General features: G+C 37.6%; 5 protein-coding genes across 17 annotated transcripts in view; 3 read left to right on the plus strand and 2 right to left on the minus strand.

Moving 5' to 3' along the window:
* The window catches only part of LOC107594609 (origin recognition complex subunit 1-like), a 10,083-nt gene extending 9,426 nt beyond the window's left edge, over nt 1–657 (minus strand). For 3 of the 4 annotated variants that reach the window (XM_016284705.1, XM_016284706.1, XM_016284704.1), the window contains exon 1: nt 535–657. In XM_016284705.1, coding sequence (XP_016140191.1) covers nt 535–657 — 123 coding nt within the window. Of the gene's footprint in view, nt 1–353 lie in introns of all 4 variants that reach the window. The other variant, XM_016284707.1, reaches the window with a different exon arrangement.
* Nucleotides 658–678: 21 nt separating this feature from the next.
* prpf38a (pre-mRNA processing factor 38A) lies at nt 679–3,440 on the plus strand. The gene is made up of 10 exons (XM_016284715.1): nt 679–831; nt 1,522–1,681; nt 1,791–1,912; nt 2,010–2,095; nt 2,267–2,377; nt 2,495–2,601; nt 2,707–2,733; nt 2,846–2,949; nt 3,069–3,117; nt 3,205–3,440. The coding sequence occupies exons 1-10, from the start codon at nt 702–704 to the stop codon at nt 3,248–3,250; spliced, it is 942 nt and encodes a 313-aa protein (XP_016140201.1). The 5' UTR covers nt 679–701; the 3' UTR covers nt 3,251–3,440.
* A 533-nt stretch (nt 3,441–3,973) lies between these two features.
* On the plus strand, nt 3,974–8,973 carry akr1a1b (aldo-keto reductase family 1, member A1b (aldehyde reductase)). 5 transcript variants are annotated; one of them, XM_016284714.1, is made up of 9 exons: nt 3,974–4,162; nt 6,199–6,294; nt 6,483–6,602; nt 6,699–6,850; nt 7,738–7,933; nt 8,009–8,208; nt 8,292–8,364; nt 8,660–8,746; nt 8,844–8,973. In XM_016284714.1, exons 2-9 carry the CDS (start codon nt 6,208–6,210, stop codon nt 8,907–8,909), a joined length of 981 nt encoding a protein of 326 aa, XP_016140200.1. In that variant the 5' UTR covers nt 3,974–4,162; nt 6,199–6,207; the 3' UTR covers nt 8,910–8,973. The 5 variants fall into 5 exon arrangements, with proteins under 5 accessions (XP_016140200.1, XP_016140196.1, XP_016140197.1 ...); XM_016284710.1 differs by lacking the exon at nt 3,974–4,162 and adding an exon at nt 4,188–4,331; XM_016284711.1 differs by lacking the exon at nt 3,974–4,162 and adding an exon at nt 5,366–5,553.
* A 1,075-nt stretch (nt 8,974–10,048) lies between these two features.
* Nucleotides 10,049–17,120, plus strand: nasp (nuclear autoantigenic sperm protein (histone-binding)). 6 transcript variants are annotated; one of them, XM_016284720.1, is made up of 16 exons: nt 10,487–10,575; nt 10,836–10,874; nt 10,972–11,085; nt 11,197–11,277; nt 11,370–11,479; nt 11,718–11,911; nt 12,020–12,206; nt 12,406–12,470; nt 12,557–12,633; nt 12,729–12,802; nt 12,934–13,122; nt 13,247–13,419; nt 13,687–13,755; nt 15,988–16,062; nt 16,455–16,583; nt 16,922–17,120. In XM_016284720.1, exons 1-16 carry the CDS (start codon nt 10,502–10,504, stop codon nt 16,955–16,957), a joined length of 1,686 nt encoding a protein of 561 aa, XP_016140206.1. In that variant the 5' UTR covers nt 10,487–10,501; the 3' UTR covers nt 16,958–17,120. The 6 variants fall into 6 exon arrangements, with proteins under 6 accessions (XP_016140204.1, XP_016140206.1, XP_016140202.1 ...); XM_016284718.1 differs by lacking the exon at nt 10,487–10,575 and adding an exon at nt 10,049–10,188 and having other exon boundaries at nt 11,718–12,206; XM_016284716.1 differs by having other exon boundaries at nt 11,718–12,206.
* Nucleotides 17,121–17,193: 73 nt separating this feature from the next.
* The window catches only part of LOC107594632 (coiled-coil domain-containing protein 17-like), a 5,637-nt gene continuing 4,203 nt past the window's right edge, over nt 17,194–18,627 (minus strand). The window contains exons 8-12 of the mRNA XM_016284751.1: nt 18,316–18,371; nt 18,168–18,253; nt 17,831–18,040; nt 17,533–17,755; nt 17,194–17,253 (exon numbers count right to left, since the gene is read on the minus strand). Coding sequence (XP_016140237.1) covers nt 17,194–17,253; nt 17,533–17,755; nt 17,831–18,040; nt 18,168–18,253; nt 18,316–18,371 — 635 coding nt within the window. The remainder of the gene's footprint in view (nt 17,254–17,532; nt 17,756–17,830; nt 18,041–18,167; nt 18,254–18,315; nt 18,372–18,627) is intronic.

The following is an 18,627-nucleotide window of genomic DNA, read 5'->3' on the forward strand; positions in this document are numbered from 1 at the left end:
CACACACACACACACACACGGTCTGTTATAATCGTAAACATATAAAAATGTTTGCAACTTTTATTATTATATTAAATGCAATCATTTGAAGTGATATATTTACCTTTAAATACCTGTTATTAAGTCAGCTAGCTAGCAACTTGGCTAACTAATCAAATTGGAGCTGGTTTAAACAGTGACCCGGACTAAAACTAAGGTAACTTTTAATTACAATTATTATTTCGTTTATTATTATTATTATTATTATTTATTATATTATATAAATTCCAAACTGTTAAAATAACCAGTCTTCTTTATGTAAGGTAACTTAAGGTAAAGTCAACTTTAAATCCCCAGCACCTCTCTTTACTCACCAGCCGGTAATTTCAGAAACAGTTTCAAATCTCCTTATCAAACAAATGAATAAGCAATAATATTCCGTCTCCGACAAATTTAGACACACCGAAATTTAAATCAGCGTATATATGAAGTTGAACGCATCTTACAGCACAGTAGACAGAGAGCACAATCATACAACAATCACACAAAACACACTTCTCTTTCGCGCGCAGATGAAGTAAGAAGATCTTTTGATTGGACAGCAAAATACCGCTTGACCTTACGGATGTGACGCACGCTTTTCCCCGGATGCCATTCTTCGATATTTCTCAATGGCATGTTAGCGTTCAGATTATCCGTTCGTTCATTAAAAAATTTGAGCCATGGCTAATAGAACGGTAAAAGATGCTAATAGTATACATGGAACAAATCCTCAGTATCTTGTCGAGAAGATTATACGGACACGTATTTATGAGTCCAAATACTGGAAAGAGGAATGCTTTGGACTTACAGGTGAGAGAAGTGTGCATACGGTATTTGTTAATGTGGCGTTAAAAACAACAGTAGTTATTTGCCTTACTCACCAAATTACCTCGAAGTAAGTCTACTTACTGGCTACCTCATCTTATTTCATCATATTTTAAAGCGGACCTGCTGTAGTTCATTGTTTACCTTTGGCAGCATTAGTAATGTGACTTGAGAATGGCGTATTCATATAGTCGTAGAAGTGATTACCCTATCTTTTAATCTATTATTAACCCTGTAAAGCCTGGCATATGAAATAATAGACCGAAACACACACACACACACACACATATATATATATATATATCAAAGTTGTTTCAGTCCAGTAAAGGTTCATATAAAAGTCATTACCACATTTACTTTATGAAAATCATTAAAGATTTCACAGCAAAAAGCATGACCTGAAGGTGAACATTATTAGAATTATATTAAAAGTGCTCTATAAAGTATGTGCTATCAATCAGATGGTAGAAGACGTGTAGAAAATTGTGTACAACAGGTTTTTCAGCATGTTGAACATTTTGGAGGCCTTAGAAAGTCATGTATAAAGTATGAACTCTGTAAGCTTGACAGAGTTAAGGTCTGTAATAATTTCTACGTACGTATATGGAATTGTGGAAATAATGTGCCAAGCATCATTTTAACCGTCACTATTATTGTCCCCTCTGTAAAATCTAGCTGAGCTTGTCGTGGACAAAGCAATGGAGCTGAAGTACGTTGGTGGGGTATATGGAGGAAACATCAAGCCAACTCCATTCTTATGTCTGACCCTAAAGATGCTGCAGATCCAGCCTGAAAAGGACATTATTGTGGAATTCATCAAGAATGAAGACTTCAAGTTAGTGTTCAATTACTGCTCTAACTGTATGCAGTTTGTCATTTTCCTGTTTACACTGTGCGTGAAGGTTTTGGGGTTTTGCATTACTGATCTGTTTTTCCCCCTCCAGGTATGTCCGTTTGCTTGGAGCGATGTATATGCGCCTGACTGGAACTTCTGTGGATTGCTACAAGTATTTAGAGCCGTTATACAATGACTACAGAAAAATCAAAAGCCAGAACAGAAATGGGGGTGAGCATTTTTCTTGAATATTTAGTGGGTATGTGGCATGGCGTAATTTATCCTTGCTGAAAAAGACATTTGCGAATAATGTTTCTTCTTTACACAGAGTTTGAATTGATGCACGTTGATGAGTTTATAGATGAGCTGCTTAATGCAGAGCGAGTGTGTGACGTCATCCTCCCTAGACTTCAGGTTGGTTGGACTTGTTACATGTAGTGTGTATGTATATACATTTATTTATTTACATAAATGGAGTGCATTTGTGTTGTCCTTTAAAGTAATGTGAATTTTAAAGGAAATGTATTGAGTCATTTGTCAAAAAATAATGTCCACGTGTTCATTTGGGTGTTTTGTTTTTCACAGAAGAGACAGGTTTTGGAGGAAGCTGAGCTGCTGGATACTCGTATTAGTGCTCTGGAAGAAGATCTAGATGAGGTGGAGACCAGTGAGGAGGAGGATGAGGAAGAAGAGAAGGTAAAAGTGAACTCACAATGTCTGGCAATCTATCCAAGCACAAATGATTATTGTAATTAATAATTATATATATATATTGAATGTGACTGTTACACAACCTCTCCATATGTACTGCAGCCAGAGAGAGTGCAGACACCAGAGCCACACAGAAGAAATTATAGAGATATGGACCGGCCACGCAGGTCTCCTTCTCCACGCTACAGACGCAGCCGCTCACCCAGAAGGTCAGTGATGGTGCTAATCATCATTCAGATCATATTATTCCAGGTTGCTGGCTTAGTAGATGCATAATTATTCTTCTGATTCTCTGTTTTGTTTTTTCATTTTAGGCGGAGCAGATCACCTAAAAAACGAAGGTATATAATTAAATTATTTTAGGCACATTATTAGTGTTTTAGATATATTATTAGTGTTATTTTAGGAGATGATACAGTGTAATACATTTGTCTGATTACTCTTTTCATTCAGTCCATCACCCAGACGTGATCGAGATCGGGACCGTCACCGCAGCAAAAGTCCCCGTAGACACCGCAGCAGATCCAGGGACAGAAGGCATCGCTCCAAATCTCCAGGTACAGTGAGGCTCTTTTCAAGTATACAAAGAAAAAAAGTCACCACAATATGTTGTTTAAAATAATTAGAGTAAATGGAAAAACTGATCATTAAGAAATATTGGTATATTTTCTTCCAGGTCACCACAGAAGTCACAGGCATCGCAGTCACTCCAAGTCCCCAGAAAGGTAATGCTCACGTATATCAAATGAATTTAAATGATTTTCTTTGTTTTTCCCCTCTTGTTTCATGCTGCATTTGTCTCTGTGTTCTAGTCGGTCAAAGAAGAGTCACAAGAGAAGTCGAAGAGGAAACGAGTGATCTGGTTTCCGTGGGGATTTTTTTTTGTTGTTGATATTTTTGTGCTCTGTAATATGTGGAGAAACGGAGCAATTTCTGTTGTAAAAAGCTTGATCATATTCTGTGTAAATTGCCCAAGCTAAATTTTGTCCTCATAAGTTTTTGATGCTGTTTTATACTTATAATTGAAATTTACAACCAGAAATTGCTGATTTTTTTCATCCTGAATTAACTGTACTGTGTAAATTAAACAACTGATGTATTGTAAGACAATGATTGAAAAAAAAATGTTGCTGTTATTTTGGTGTGTGAAGGTGTCTCTGAGTTTGGGGAATTCTGTACAGGTTCATTTGAATCTATGTCAGAATTGAAGTTGAACAGCTAAAGCCATGAGAAGACTGGACATAATCACTTCTATACTAGTTTAGTGCTCTGGTATAAAGTTAGCAAAACTGCTCTTAATTTCATGAGAGAAATAAAATATTTATTTTAAATATAAAGTAGGGTAATAAGCAAACCATAATGAATCCCTAACTTTCCCTTTCAGTTTTACATTTCAAAAAGAAAAGACGTGTAGAAGTGTACAAAGGGTGGTGTATTGTATAGGTTACGGAACGTATGAAGGAGTTTCAGATTGATCATAATATTATTTTCATATGATCGGACTAAAATGACATGGGGTTTGGTTTTTTTTATTTGGCAAATAGCTAAGATTAAGTCTTCATTTTAATTTGTATCCTTTTCACTTGAACTAGAAAAGAGTGACGGTGAGGAATTTGTTGCAATGTTATAGAGACTTTTATTTTGACGGATGTTTTTAGAGGACAGCGAACAGGACGTAAATACGTTAGCGTTATGAGAAAATATTCAAATACTTTTTAATTAACCTGGATAGTTATATAGTGAAGAAATTCCTTGACATACTCATACACCGTAAGTATCTGAACAAATAATATAAAACTATCCCTGACCTAGAAAAAACATTCCTTGTTGTGATGCGCCACATGGGACACTAGTTGACCTGATTTTACAGGGAGAAATGCAGCATATTCAACGTGCTCTGCGTCTTGTCATTCATTCTCACAAGTTTTACTGTCGAATGGTACGTTATCCAACTCTCTGTGTGATTCATAGCACTAACTAGACAATTCAGCGCAAACTGATTAAGAATCATGACTGGGAGTGTGCCTGTAATGCATGGAGGTTGAATTGATGTGATTATTTAAATGCCCTTTATATTAAAATACAAAGACTTTTTGTTTGAAACTAATTTTCATTATTAATTTTATAAAGTTTGCTGACCCAAAAGTTATGCTGTCCCCAAAAATTCAGTGCAGGGTGTTACAATATTTACATCCTGCTAGAGGTTCGGTGGAAGTCAGCTGATAAGTCAGCAAGAGGAAACGAGTGATCTGGTTTCCGTGGGGATTTTTTTTTGTTGTTGATATTTTTGTGCTCTGTAATATGTGGAGAAACGGAGCAATTTCTGTTGTAAAAAGCTTGATCATATTCTGTGTAAATTGCCCAAGCTAAATTTTGTCCTCATAAGTTTTTGATGCTGTTTTATACTTATAATTGAAATTTACAACCAGAAATTGCTGATTTTTTTTCATCCTGAATTAACTGTACTGTGTAAATTAAACAACTGATGTATTGTAAGACAATGATTGAAAAAAAAATTTTGCTGTTATTTTGGTGTGTGAAGGTGTCTCTGAGTTTGGGGAATTCTGTACAGGTTCATTTGAATCTATGTCAGAATTGAAGTTGAACAGCTAAAGCCATGAGAAGACTGGACATAATCACTTCTATACTAGTTTAGTGCTCTGGTATAAAGTTAGCAAAACTGCTCTTAATTTCATGAGAGAAATAAAATATTTATTTTAAATATAAAGTAGGGTAATAAGCAAACCATAATGAATCCCTAACTTTCCCTTTCAGTTTTACATTTCAAAAAGAAAAGACGTGTAGAAGTGTACAAAGGGTGGTGTATTGTATAGGTTACGGAACGTATGAAGGAGTTTCAGATTGATCATAATATTATTTTCATATGATCGGACTAAAATGACATGGGGTTTGGTTTTTTTTATTTGGCAAATAGCTAAGATTAAGTCTTCATTTTAATTTGTATCCTTTTCACTTGAACTAGAAAAGAGTGACGGTGAGGAATTTGTTGCAATGTTATAGAGACTTTTATTTTGACGGATGTTTTTAGAGGACAGCGAACAGGACGTAAATACGTTAGCGTTATGAGAAAATATTCAAATACTTTTTAATTAACCTGGATAGTTATATAGTGAAGAAATTCCTTGACATACTCATACACCGTAAGTATCTGAACAAATAATATAAAACTATCCCTGACCTAGAAAAAACATTCCTTGTTGTGATGCGCCACATGGGACACTAGTTGACCTGATTTTACAGGGAGAAATGCAGCATATTCAACGTGCTCTGCGTCTTGTCATTCATTCTCACAAGTTTTACTGTCGAATGGTACGTTATCCAACTCTCTGTGTGATTCATAGCACTAACTAGACAATTCAGCGCAAACTGATTAAGAATCATGACTGGGAGTGTGCCTGTAATGCATGGAGGTTGAATTGATGTGATTATTTAAATGCCCTTTATATTAAAATACAAAGACTTTTTGTTTGAAACTAATTTTCATTATTAATTTTATAAAGTTTGCTGACCCAAAAGTTATGCTGTCCCCAAAAATTCAGTGCAGGGTGTTACAATATTTACATCCTGCTAGAGGTTCGGTGGAAGTCAGCTGATAAGTCAGCAGGTTACACTTCCTTTCCTTCTGCTGAATGAATTTGAATTTGAACACTGAACATTTTGCATTCACCTTTCTGTGAGTGTCTAGGGTTCAGATTGATTTACTAGTACAGGGATTAAATCATAGATTTAGAAGTCTATTCCATGTATGAACACTGTTCATATTGTGTGTTTTTTTCTCTCTGAAGGCACACAGGATGAGTATGAATGATTTTGCTGTGCTCAGCACTGGACGGAAGATGCCCCTTGTGGGACTTGGGACATGGAAGAGTGAAGCAGGACAAGTAAGTTTTCTGTGCATTATCCCAACTGTAATTATGACAGAATTTGAATCTGAATAGGGTGTATTGAGAATGAGAGGATATTTACTAGGATATGCAGTTCTTCAGTATATTATCCATTATGTTCTGCAATCATCTTTGGATTTAAATATTGTGTTCAGCATTTTATATAAATATGTTGTCAATTGCAGGTAAAACAGGCAGTTATTTGGGCATTGCAGTCTGGATATCGGCACATTGACTGTGCTCCCATTTACGGGAATGAGCCAGAGATCGGTGAAGCATTTCAGGAAATAATGGGACCTGAAAAAGTAGGTCAAACAAGTGGATTACAAATATGAAATACATACCCATACACTTAAATATAAAGGAACAACGTGTGCTTTACAACTGTTGTCTTCTTTCAGGGCATAAGGCGAGAGGATGTATTTGTGACCTCCAAACTGTGGAACACAAAACACCACCCAGATGACGTGGAACCATCTCTGTTAAAGACCTTAAAAGACCTAAAGCTGGAGTACCTGGACCTCTACCTCATCCATTGGCCATATGCCTTCCAGTAAGCCTCCAATTCTTCTTATAATGAGAATATATATAGGGGCCTAATGGTTAGAGAGTTGCAGGTTCAAGCCTCAGTACCAGCAGGAAATGTAGGTGGGGGGAGTGAATGACCAGCACTCTCTTCCACCCTCATTATCCACAACTGAGGTGCCCTTGAGCAAGGCACCGAACCCTCCAGTTGCTCCCCAGGCAGCGCAGCAAAAATGGCTGCCCACTGCTCTGGGTGTGTGTTCACTACACACTGCTGTGTGTGCTCACTTGAATGGATGAAATGCAGAACACAAATTCTGAGTATGGGACACCATACTTGGCTACACATCAAATCACTTTTTTACTTTATATACACAGAGAGAAAGAGAGTACTGTGTATTAATTACTTTGAATTGGTTACTCTTCTCAGAACTAATTTAAGATCTAAAATCTAAAGAAAAATCGAAATTATGACTGTTTTTAAAAGAGATTAAAGGGTGCAAGATTCTATAATATTCTGTTGTTATAATAGTCTTATTCTGGATGTCTTGTTTATTGCCAATATAAACGCGACATTTTCTTGATCTCCTTTGGGGAATGAAGTGTGAAGTGCTCATTAGTAGGAATAGTTCACCCAAAAATGAAAATGCTGTCATCATTTGAAGAATTTTATGGAATGTTGGTACCAAACAGTTTTAGCTCCCATTGACTTACATTGTATGGTCAAAAACATGATAGAAGTCAATGGGAACTAAAACTGTTTGGTACTAACATTTTTCAAAACATCTTCCACCAAAGAAAAAAATGACATGAGGGTGAGTAAATATGACAGAATTTTCATTTTTGGGTGGACTAGCCCTTTAATGTGCTCTGCCTTTTCTCAGTCAAGTGTTTTATCTTGTTATTTTTATCCAGACGAGGTGATACCTCTTTTCCTAGGAAGGAGGATGGAACCTTGCTGTATGACAACATAGACTACAAGCTGACATGGGCTGCTATGGAAAAACTTGTGGGAAAGGGCCTTGTCAGGGCCATCGGGCTCTCAAACTTCAATAGCAGACAGATCGATGACATCTTATCAGTTGCAAGCATCAAACCAACTGTTTTGCAGGTCAGAAGAAAATGTGATGTCCTAATTTATATGGTCTATTCTATCAGTTTGTTGAGTAACAATAGTGTTTTGCAGGTGGAGTCCCATCCATACCTTGCACAAGTTGAACTGTTGGCTCACTGCCGGGATCGAGGTTTGGTGATGACTGCTTACAGTCCGCTAGGATCTCCTGACCGAGCCTGGAAGCATCCAGAAGAGCCTGTGCTGTTGGAGGAACCAGCCATGGCTGCACTAGCCAAGAAATACAACAAGACTCCTGCACAAATTATCATCAGGTAAATTCATGCTTCTGCACGAGTTGTGTATGGTATTTCTTCACTGATTATTACATAGTATTTCTTCATTGATGTTTTGGCAGGTGGCAAACTCAACGAGGAGTAGTGACTATCCCAAAGAGCATTACACAGTCTCGGATCAAAGAGAATATCCAGGTATCTTCATGTTTTTCTTTATTCTTTCATGTTCTAGAGCAGGGCTGCCCAAACTCGGTCCTGGAGGGCCGGTGTCCAGCAGAGTTTAGCTCCAACTTGCCTCAACACACCTGCTGGTAAGTTTCTAGTATGCCTAGTAAGAGCTTGATTAGCTGGTTCAGGTGTGTTTAATTGGGGTTGGAGCTAAACTCTTCAGGACACCGGCCCTCCAGGACCGAGTTTGGACAGCCCTGTTCTAGAGTGTTTATGACCATGTATTGTAACAATGCGATGCATTTACTCTGCTCATTTACAGGTCTTTGATTTCACTCTTGAACCTGAGGAAATTAATCAAGTGACAGCATTGCACAGAGGCTGGCGTTACATTGTGCCAACCATTACTGTAAGTTACATTACTGTAAGCCACATCATACAACATAGCACTAAAGTTTACGTGGCCATTAACAAAGAGGTTACGTTTTTTGCATCTATTTTTCTAGGTTGATGGTAAGTCTGTCCCCCGAGATGCAGGACATCCTCACTACCCTTTTAATGACCCCTATTAATACACACTTCTACGTGATTCTGTGCCTTGGAACCATGTGTCCATTCATTACTCTGTATACTTCTAAACACAATAAAAAAATGTTTTGTTACATATTGAAATGTGTGCTCATTTTTTGTCATGTGTGGAATGAAACTTAATGAACAAGGGCTGATTTTAAATGTATTCACAATTAATATTATGAAACTGGTCAAGAATTAATCTGGATTATCACTTTTAAAAGAACAAATTTACATTTTGGAAATAAAGCATATTTTTAAGACCCTCAAGGTTATTTTGACATATTTTTTATGTTAATTAATCAGATTCTAATTTTATTTATATATATATATATAATGTATGTGTGTATGTAATATTTCAACTATTTCCACTGCCCTTCCTCTTGATAAAGTAATCTGATAAGGAAAGTTGTTATATTAATATAATTTATTATAATAATAATTATTAGTAGTAGTAGTTTTATTATAGAATATAGAATATAATTTATTATATTTTATTCACAAAAACAACTGGAACATGTTTTAAATAAGAAAGTGAATAAAGTATTTAAATTGTTTTAATATAATTGCATATAAATAATATTAAAAAAAATATTTTTTTGAGTCTCACAAAATCTAGATAAAAATATACTTTCCATTCATCTTGTAATACGATCTGTTAATTATCTTAGCAAAGTTTTATATACATAAGTCAAAAGTAATTCAAAAGAAACCATCATATATTACATTTTGTAACACTGATCTTAAAATATACTTTGAAACCCTTTCTAATATGAGATCACAAAATAAGAAGCTAATAAAAACAATACAAATTCTCAAGCTTTTCAAAGTTATGTAGCTGCCCTAATGTATGTATTATTATTATTATATATATATTTTTTATCCTGTTATTTTTATTTTATATATATATATATATATATTTGTATTAATTTTGCGTTTTGTTGTTGCTGTTGTTCTGTTTTGCATGCTTTGAGATGTGCAACGTTTCCCTGTTTGTATTGTGCTTTAGTGTGATGGAACTGAATAAAGGGGGAAAAAATACAAATATTTTAATACGGTTGCTTGCCCTTTAAATTTATTCTCCCGCGTTTTTGTGACAGGGTCGTAGTTCAGCGGAAGTCCGGCTTGTATCCGTATTTAAAGGCGCCAACAAAGACTAATTCAGGAGCAGCTTCACAAACCTGCCGTCTGCACGCACATCATCCAACAGTACATTACAGCTTAGTTTATTTCACGCATTAAAATGCCAGAAGAAACAGCAGCTGCTTCAACTGCCGAAAGGTAAAACACCATTTTAAGTAAGTGCGCTCCCGAGCCAGGGAAGTAAGCAGAAGAGTTAAAGGAAGTCCGAGTGAGACGTTTTGGCTGGTTTCGTTTGATAACAAAGCTGCAGCAGCTCCGTCAGGGAAAATGCTCGCTTTTCTCCCGCGCCCGGACATCGAGTCGCACGCGACGGGATGGCATCAGCGTTGATTCCCGCTGACGTGTTGTGTTTGGCTGCTTTCATTTGGCGGGAGATAGTTTAATATGAACGGCCTGCTTGTTTATATATCCTACATGAGGAAAGTCCCGCTCTGTTGACGCGTAGTCACGAATGGCCCGTCAGTGCGCTTGGAGCTGCATTGAAATGGCTGCACGCGCGCCGAAGTCGAGCGTTAAGTTTGAAAGGTGGCGGTAACGACACACATAGCACATTATATTGACATTAAACTGTGACATTAGATGTTTATCATATCTGCGTGTGGATATTGCTGACAGTCTCTGTCAGGAAATAACAGTCATAGTAGCTTCGAGCTAACTTTGGTCCTTGGCACGTGAACTTCTGAAGCGAACTTTAGTGAAAATTGACTCGCATTGAACGTATTCTTCAGAGACTCGAGGCTTTTTAATAATGTATGACTATATTTTTGTATTGTTTATCTTTACAGTATGGCGGAGAAGCCTTGCTCGTCCAGCGCTGCAGACAGGTGAGTTGGTATCCGTGTTTCGGTTTAGTAAAACTGCTTAGTTCGATAAAATGAGTATTAAGCTTCATTTTACTCACTACTTCATTAAATTTTGCAGCTCCGTCGATGTTTCTGAGGAAGCAAAGAAGCTGGTTGGCACCGGCAACCGGCACTTAGTGATGGGTGATGTTGTGTCTGCAGTGAGTGTGTTCCAGGAGGCTTGTGCCATGCTGTGAGTACTGAAGGAATATTATAATGCATATGCATTATATAAAGAGTGTGGTGTTTTTTTTTAATGCCGAGTTATGTGTATGCATGTATGTAACCCATTTTCCCCCTTAAGAGCTGAAAAGTATGGAGACACTGCTGATGAATGTGGTGAAGCTTTTTTCTTGTGTGGGAAAGCCCTTCTGGAGCTTGCTAGGTAGGTATATGGATTAAGATTTAATGCATTACATTTATAAAAAGAAAAGGTTATCAGTTTTTCTAACTTTGGTGTTTTTAAAATTTCTCTAGGATGGAGAATACAGTGCTTGGTAATGCTTTAGAGGGAGTCCCAGAAGAATCGTCTGAAGAAGGCGAGAAACAGAATGACTCTAAAATTGAAAGCGCAGACAACTTGGATGGTTTGTGTTTTACGTTTTAGTTTGCCAGTTCAAATTTTTTTGTTTGTTTTCTTCTCATGCATGCTCAAGACTTGACATCTGCAAAAAGGATGCTTCCAAAGAACCACCAAATTAACCGTTGTCTGTTCTGCACAAAAACCAGCGCATGTTGACCAAGCTTAACTTTTAAACTTGATTCCGTTTAAGAGGGACTCCAGCTGTAACCTAGAAATGTCCCTCCATTTGTACTATGATGCAGAGAAAACCAGAGATGAGCTTCGAGCACAGGTTTATGATGCCATGTCAGAGGACAAAACTCAGTCAGAGGTCGAAAAAGAGGTGGGGGAAGGTGAGCAGAAGATCCAAGAAGTTAAGGAGAAGCAGGAGAAGGTTAATGAGTCAAAGGAAGGGGATGCAGCATCACCTAAAACTAAGAAACCAGCTGAACATGAGGCAAAACCTGCTCAAGATGAGGAGAAACCAGGTGAACATGAGGCAAAACCTGCTCAAGATGAGGAGAAACCAGCTGAACATGAGGCAAAACCTGCTCAAGATGAGGAGAAACCAGCTGAACATGAGGCAAAACCTGCTGAAAATGAGGAACCTGCCGAAAAAGTTGAGAAGTCAAAAGCTGTGGATGAAAGCGCTTCTAAAAAGGAAGATGTCACTGTGTCAAATGAAGTTACTGAAAAGGGTGATGAGGAGAAAAATGGAAATGAAGAGAATGAAGGACCCATGGAAGATGGAGGTAGTGAAGCATGATTGAGTCTGGGGAGCACGAAATGGAGTATAAAATACCTTTGCTAAATTTCACCCGGTGAATCTTTTAAACACTGTTTGGTCCATAGAGTATTTGGCTTTTAAGCTGCAGTGTCACTGAGGGTGTCCAAGGTGATGGACTTTTACATTAGATCAGTGTCAGTGAGTTAACATCTTTGATGTTTTAGATGAGGATGAAGATGATGATGATGATGAGGAGGAGGAGGATGCAGAAGGTGACACAAAGGATAAGGTTTGTAATCCATTTTTTCTTCTCTCTCTCTTTTGTCCCCCTCTTCATTGATTTACTGGTTTATCATTGTGTCCTTGTGTTTTTAGGACAGTGAGGAGGATGAAGTTGGAAACCTGCAGTTGGCCTGGGAGATGCTTGAGGTTGCAAAGGTGATTTATAAAAGGTATGCCCATATTGCATTTCTATTTTTTTTTTATTTTAACTATGCGTTTACTCGAGCTTCATTTAGAAAAACACATTCTTTTATTCGGTTTGTAGAAAAGACTGCAAAGAAGATCAGCTAATGGCGGCACAGATTTACCTGAAACTTGGAGAAGTTGGAGCTGAATCAGGTGTGTATGTGGTGTGAGTAGATGAAAATATGACTTCATTTTAAGGACCTTTTTGGGTTTCACAAGCTGCTGTAAAATTTAAGTTATTCTTCACTCTTAATTAAATGGTCTCTCCGTTTTGTTTTATGTAGGTAACTACAGCCAGGCTCTGGAGGACTTCAATGAGTGTTTAACCTTGCAGCTGAAACACCTTCCCTCTCATAGTCGTCTTCTGGCTGAGACTCATTACCAGTTGGGCACAACTTACAGCTACACAGCCCAGTACAGCCAAGCCATTGAGCACTTCTCCAACTCCATCAAAGTCATCGAGAGCCGTCTTGGTAGGAACATTTTCACAGTGGTCTTTTGCCATGTGTTTTTAACTGAGGATTTGCTTGCTGATAACACTAGTTGCCATGAGCAAGCATGGTACTCTCAATTGATTTCCACACCACTCTTCCTCAGCTATGATTCAGGAGGTAATAGACAAGGCGGAAGGTGCAGAGGCAGCAAAGGAAGAGAAGAGTGAGCTTGAGGAGTTGAAACAGTTACTGCCAGAAATTGCTGAGAAGATTGAAGATGCTAAGGAGAGCCAGAGGACGGCTGCTGCAGCATCTGAGGCCATCCATCAGACTCTTGTGAGTTATATTGGGGCAATAATGAAAATGCGTGAAGCATGTTATCCATTGTTCAGTGCTTTGCAGTGGCTGATTAATTCCTGTTGACAAATCTGATATCGGCTTGTATTATACGTTTATTGAATATGGTACCGTTATGTCATGCATCCCTAGCATTGCTCTTAGTACACACAAAAAGTGGAGAAGTTGGGCATGTGGGTCATCCCAGGATGCAGTAAAAATGGCTAAAGAGCCAATGATGAATAGTTTGGAATTTGTTTGTTACAGGCAGGAGCGTCCACCTCATCTGCATTCCCAGCTGAAAATGGTGGCCCGTCCTCATCTACTGCTAGTCAGGTGTGTTGATGCTTAATGTTACCTCGATTAGCATTAGGGATGGGTGATACTTTGTTACAATTTCTTAAATGGGGGCCCTAATGTTTCCTGAAAGGCCAGTTTAATGCGGTTTATTTTTTTCATATGACATAGACCAGCTAAATATGTCAAGGGTTTTTGGCACAGAAGTTAAAAGTTCAGAAACCATGTGTTGTATTAATATAATTTTAGTATCTCTTTTTGATCCCAAATAAATGACCTTGTCAGTATTGATACTGCTGTATATGTGCCCATCCTCATTTTGAGTCTGAAACTAAGCTCTAAGGCAGGGGTGTCAAACTCATTTTCACTGAGGGCCACTTCAACATTATGGCTGCCATCAAAGGGCCAGTTGTAACCGTAAGACTGTACAAATGTTACTACTCCTTAACGTATTGTTAAATAACGGTCTCTTTATTTTATTAGTCGAGTTACAAATATTGCATATGCATTTGCATTGATCTAAAAATGTTATTGCTCCATGTTATTTTAATGCATCCTTTTAATTTATCAGGTTAAGAAATCCAAATTACTCCATAAATCAAATTAAATAAAGACCAGTATCATCAAACACAGCTCATTACATTAAGTTGTTAAACTATTTTGTTACATTTATGGTACAACAAATAAATGTGAGCTGCTAAGAACATGTGACAGATATGGCATTTAAAAAAAATAAATAATGAGTCCGGTCTCATGAAAGTGTGTATAGCACGATTTTCTGTTTCTTTTTGGCATTTGCCTTTTATATTTTTTTATTATTTTTTTTTTTTTTGCAGAAATTGACTTTTGCGTGCATATAATACACAATCAATGCTTGTAGTAGGAAAAAAAAATGTGGTGGTACTTGACCCCACTCCCCCACCCAAAAATAAATTGATAAACTAAAGTACTAAAATTTTTAAATTCATAATTTGCAATGAATGTATAGTGCCTAAATAAATTCATTAACCGTTTGAAATTCAATTCACATTTGTGTATAACTTTTTATGATACACTTGTTGCGAAGCAGCTTCATAGAAAATTAACATTTGTACATTTTAGTAGTTTACAGCACTTTTAATACAAAAAATTTAACCTGTCAATCTGCGATACCACACAGGGGGATGCCAAAAGACCACTAAATGAGCTACCTTGACCTGACTGATCCAGATTTACTAAACCACTGACTACTGTGTAATCTAAAACGCCTTCAACCAGCATCCAGTATAAAACGCGTGCTTTTAAGCCAAATAGCGTGCTGATATTACATTTTACTGACATCTGTACGCGAGTACTATTATCTCTGATGAAATCGGCCATGTTTTCTCTGCGTTAGCGCGGTTTTGAGCTTACGGTTTTAATGCATTTGCTTACTAGATCCTTAGACTTTCCAGGAGTTTGCCAGTTGATCTGATCGCAAAAAAACCTGCTTTATTTTCATAATGTATTGTTGACATGTGCGAAACGGATACATTTAGACTACTACTGTTATGCTATGTAAATACTTATTTACATTAGTTGGCATATGCGCCAATGTATGTTTCTGTCAGTGGATGCCCACACTCCAGGTTGCGTTTATTAAACTCAGGAGAGAAGGTAATTTGAGCGCACTCCTATAATGTCTGATTGATAGAAAGCGTGTCTGTTTTCTGAATGAATGGGACTCCACCTGCAAGCAGAGAGATTTGTGCTCCCGCATTTGATGCACTCTCGTATAGGCAATATGCGCTCTGAACATTTGTTATTAAAATAACTCTATAGAAACCGCCTCAAAATAACTTTTAAAACTAGAAGTCGTGTCTGAAAGCTGCAAAAAAAATAAAAGTTTTTAATTTGTTAAATTAATGGAAAGATTGTGTTTTTCCATTTCTGTCGGTGGGGCTCTAGCACTGAGGTCCGCACTTATTCCTTTGAGCCACCCACGCAGTTGTCATCAACGGGGAAAACCCTACACCCCTAAGCCTAACCATTGCATATCATATGCACAAGTCAATTTATGCGTATAAATAAAACGCCAAATAGAAACACAAACTTGTGGTATTGATACACATTTTCGTAAGTTACGATATAAAGCTGCATAGATTTTTATTAAGACCATCATATGCTCTCGCGGGACACACAATGATGGGGCGGGCCTTGAGTTTGACGTGCTCTATGGGATATTTCTCCTCTTTAATGGTACTTTAAGCCTATAATGGATAGTGCCACCCTAAAATGCCTGTTTTCTTTCAGATTCCTGTGAGGCCAGCTGATGGTGCATCTTCCTCAAAATCTGCATCTGACATTTCTCACCTTGTTCGCAAAAAGGTGAGTATCTATCCACTGAAGTGTAATTCAACCATTGCAGTAGGCCTAGGGATGGGTGGGGGGTTTGTGGGTTAACTAGCATGCTTCAAAGTTATTAAAATTTGAGTGAATGAGGGTAGTCTGCCTCTAAAGGGGCATTTGCATTGCTACCTTCCATTAGTTGAGGTCAATTTTGCATGCTGGGTCATGAGCTGAATTTTTTTTTTTTCAACTAGATCCGGTTTGGTGTTGCTCGGTGCTTATGTGGTGTTTGGGCTTCATTATTGTGGCTTGGCATGTTGTAGTTGTGGCGTGGTGTTGAAGTGGCCATATGTGCTTGAGTAGCATGTAGAGACTAGGTGTTTAGCGCAAAAAAATAAGTACGTGTTCTGTCCTGCTTTATTCCTGCACAGAGGAAACCAGACGAGGAGAGTCCAAGAAAGGACAGTGATGCTAAAAAGAATAAACAGGAGACTTCAGTTAATGGCAGTGATGACTCTGCCCACAACGGCAATGGAGTCCAGGAGAAAATGGAGCAGGAGGCGAGTTGATAGGCTTGCCGTTTCCTCTTATGCAGTCACAGGGCGCTGGATTCTAAAATATTGGCATCGTAACATTGTTAGAATACAAAGGTCGAAACAACAACTTGAGAGGAGGACAATTCAGCTGGATGTACTTTTACACATACTAGCAAAATCCTATTTTAGAGGGAGTTTGTTTCTTTATCTAAATATTGGTAGACTTACTGAGCTAATGGAATTGGTTGGAGTATTGCATCTGATGTTTTATCATTTGTCAAGCTTCAGTTTATTGCCTAAACTATTATTTTGAGCAGTTTTTCTTTGCCGTTTGTTTTTAAAATTTTCATTTTCTCTTGCAGTCAGCCAATTCTTCCTCTGTGGAGACGTCAGCATAATGGGCATCTTCTGATCGACCACTTACCTTCCAACCAGCAGAGCATGCCTGCCTCATATACGCCATGAACAACTTTTGTCTCTGTTTTGTAAATAACCTGTTTTCTTTCTGTCCAATTTTTGTATAATTGTAAACTCTGAATAAAGAATATTTGCATATGTGAATGTGGCTTTTAATATTTTACCCGTTGTTTTTAATAAGTGTTCTGCTTTAAATATAGCTAGATGTCCAATGGAATCATAGACGCTCATTGGCCAGAAACTTGTGGAATCCCATGATAGGATGATAATGTTTGAACTATAATAGGAGTAAACTGTTTGTGATTTGGTGTGAAAAGGATAAAGCAGCCTTAAACAACTGTTCCTAGATCAACGGGAAGCCCCACATACACGCGCACGAAAAACAACAACTTGGATGTACCCAGGTCAAGTAATTAACTTTTAATGTTTCAGAGATGGGAGACAAAAAAACCTGTATGTATTTACTTGAAATACAAAATGTTTGAATTTACAATTGGCTTTATTTGTATAATCAAATTTGGGTTGATTTACTCCATTTAGTATTTGGTGAACGTACTTGTGGCACAGAATTCAGTTGACCTGGACTTAAGGATGCTTGAACTGGGAGAGAGCGGAAGGGAAGCCTCCAGTGACCGCTGTGTACCTGGTTGTGCTGGTCAAAGAGATCAAGCTTAGCCCAGCCACAAGTCACCAAGCCCTCAGTTTCATGGTTGAACAAATCCAGACCTTTAGAAGTCTGGATTTCTACGACCAAAGAGAGATCTGGAGATGGCTGTACTCTGAAATGAAACATATTCAACAATGTAAACATATACCAGCTCTACCTGTCCATATTTATGTCTGAATCAAACTACCCGGGCACAGGTTGCTTAACAGCCAGTATAGCATAGTTTCCAGGACTCTTGGTGGACAGTAATGGTCCTGCAGGTTGGCACTGCACAGGTGGCATTGGGGTGGTCTTTCCCAACTTCTGTCCATTAAAATATAACCCTGCCAATAAACGCACTGATCTCAAAGTAGCTTCAACACCCATCACTAGGTCATAGAAGATCACAAAGCCAGCCCTGTACACACACATTCAGACGATAGCTGGATTTGAATCATATCATAATATATTTAGTGTGACGTACATGCATCTATAGGGACTAAATGAGAAAAATAAATAGAGGACGAGGTGAAAATGTGTCTTACACAGGATCATAAGGAGCAGGACCAAGAGCTTCCAGTGGATCAGTTACACGGGAACCCATCAGCGAATGCTGTTTTGAACTCTGATCCTGCAATAATAATAATATTGGTAAATACAAAATATATGCACCACATCATTCTTCATTCTCACTATCATTCTTTTGTGATAGTGAGAATGCCTGAGAATGAAGAAGGGCGTTAAATTGACTGAAAAGTGACAGCAAAGACGTTAATAATATTACAAAAGATTTATATTTCAAATAAATGCTATTTTTTTTAACTCTCTATTCATCAAAGAAAAAAATTATCAATGTCCACAACAATATTAAGCAGCTCAACTGTTGATTTGAATGATTTCTGAATGATCATGTGACACTGAAGAAATCCAGCTTTGGCATTACAGGAATAAATTACATTTGAATATATATATATATATATATATATATATATATATATATATATA

The sequence above is a fragment of the Sinocyclocheilus grahami genome, unplaced genomic scaffold, assembly GCF_001515645.1.
Source record: "Sinocyclocheilus grahami isolate Dianchi unplaced genomic scaffold, SAMN03320097.WGS_v1.1 scaffold187.1, whole genome shotgun sequence".
In the NCBI taxonomy this organism is placed as follows: Eukaryota; Metazoa; Chordata; class Actinopteri; order Cypriniformes; family Cyprinidae; genus Sinocyclocheilus; species Sinocyclocheilus grahami.

Coding starts and splice junctions, on each gene's coding strand:
- prpf38a (XM_016284715.1), top strand. CDS start 702: ATGGCTAATAGAACGGTAAAAGATGCTAATAGTATACATGGAACAAAT. Junction 2,378..2,494: donor AGGATGAGGAAGAAGAGAAG/GTAAAAGTGAAC, acceptor TATGTACTGCAG/CCAGAGAGAGTGCAGACACC. Junction 3,118..3,204: donor CACTCCAAGTCCCCAGAAAG/GTAATGCTCACG, acceptor TCTGTGTTCTAG/TCGGTCAAAGAAGAGTCACA.
- akr1a1b (XM_016284710.1), top strand. CDS start 4,269: ATGCAGCATATTCAACGTGCTCTGCGTCTTGTCATTCATTCTCACAAG. Junction 4,332..6,198: donor ACAAGTTTTACTGTCGAATG/GTACGTTATCCA, acceptor TTCTCTCTGAAG/GCACACAGGATGAGTATGAA. Junction 8,747..8,843: donor ACATTGTGCCAACCATTACT/GTAAGTTACATT, acceptor CTATTTTTCTAG/GTTGATGGTAAGTCTGTCCC.
- nasp (XM_016284716.1), top strand. CDS start 10,502: ATGGCCCGTCAGTGCGCTTGGAGCTGCATTGAAATGGCTGCACGCGCG. Junction 11,480..11,717: donor AAGCGCAGACAACTTGGATG/GTTTGTGTTTTA, acceptor ACTATGATGCAG/AGAAAACCAGAGATGAGCTT. Junction 16,584..16,921: donor AGGAGAAAATGGAGCAGGAG/GCGAGTTGATAG, acceptor TTTCTCTTGCAG/TCAGCCAATTCTTCCTCTGT.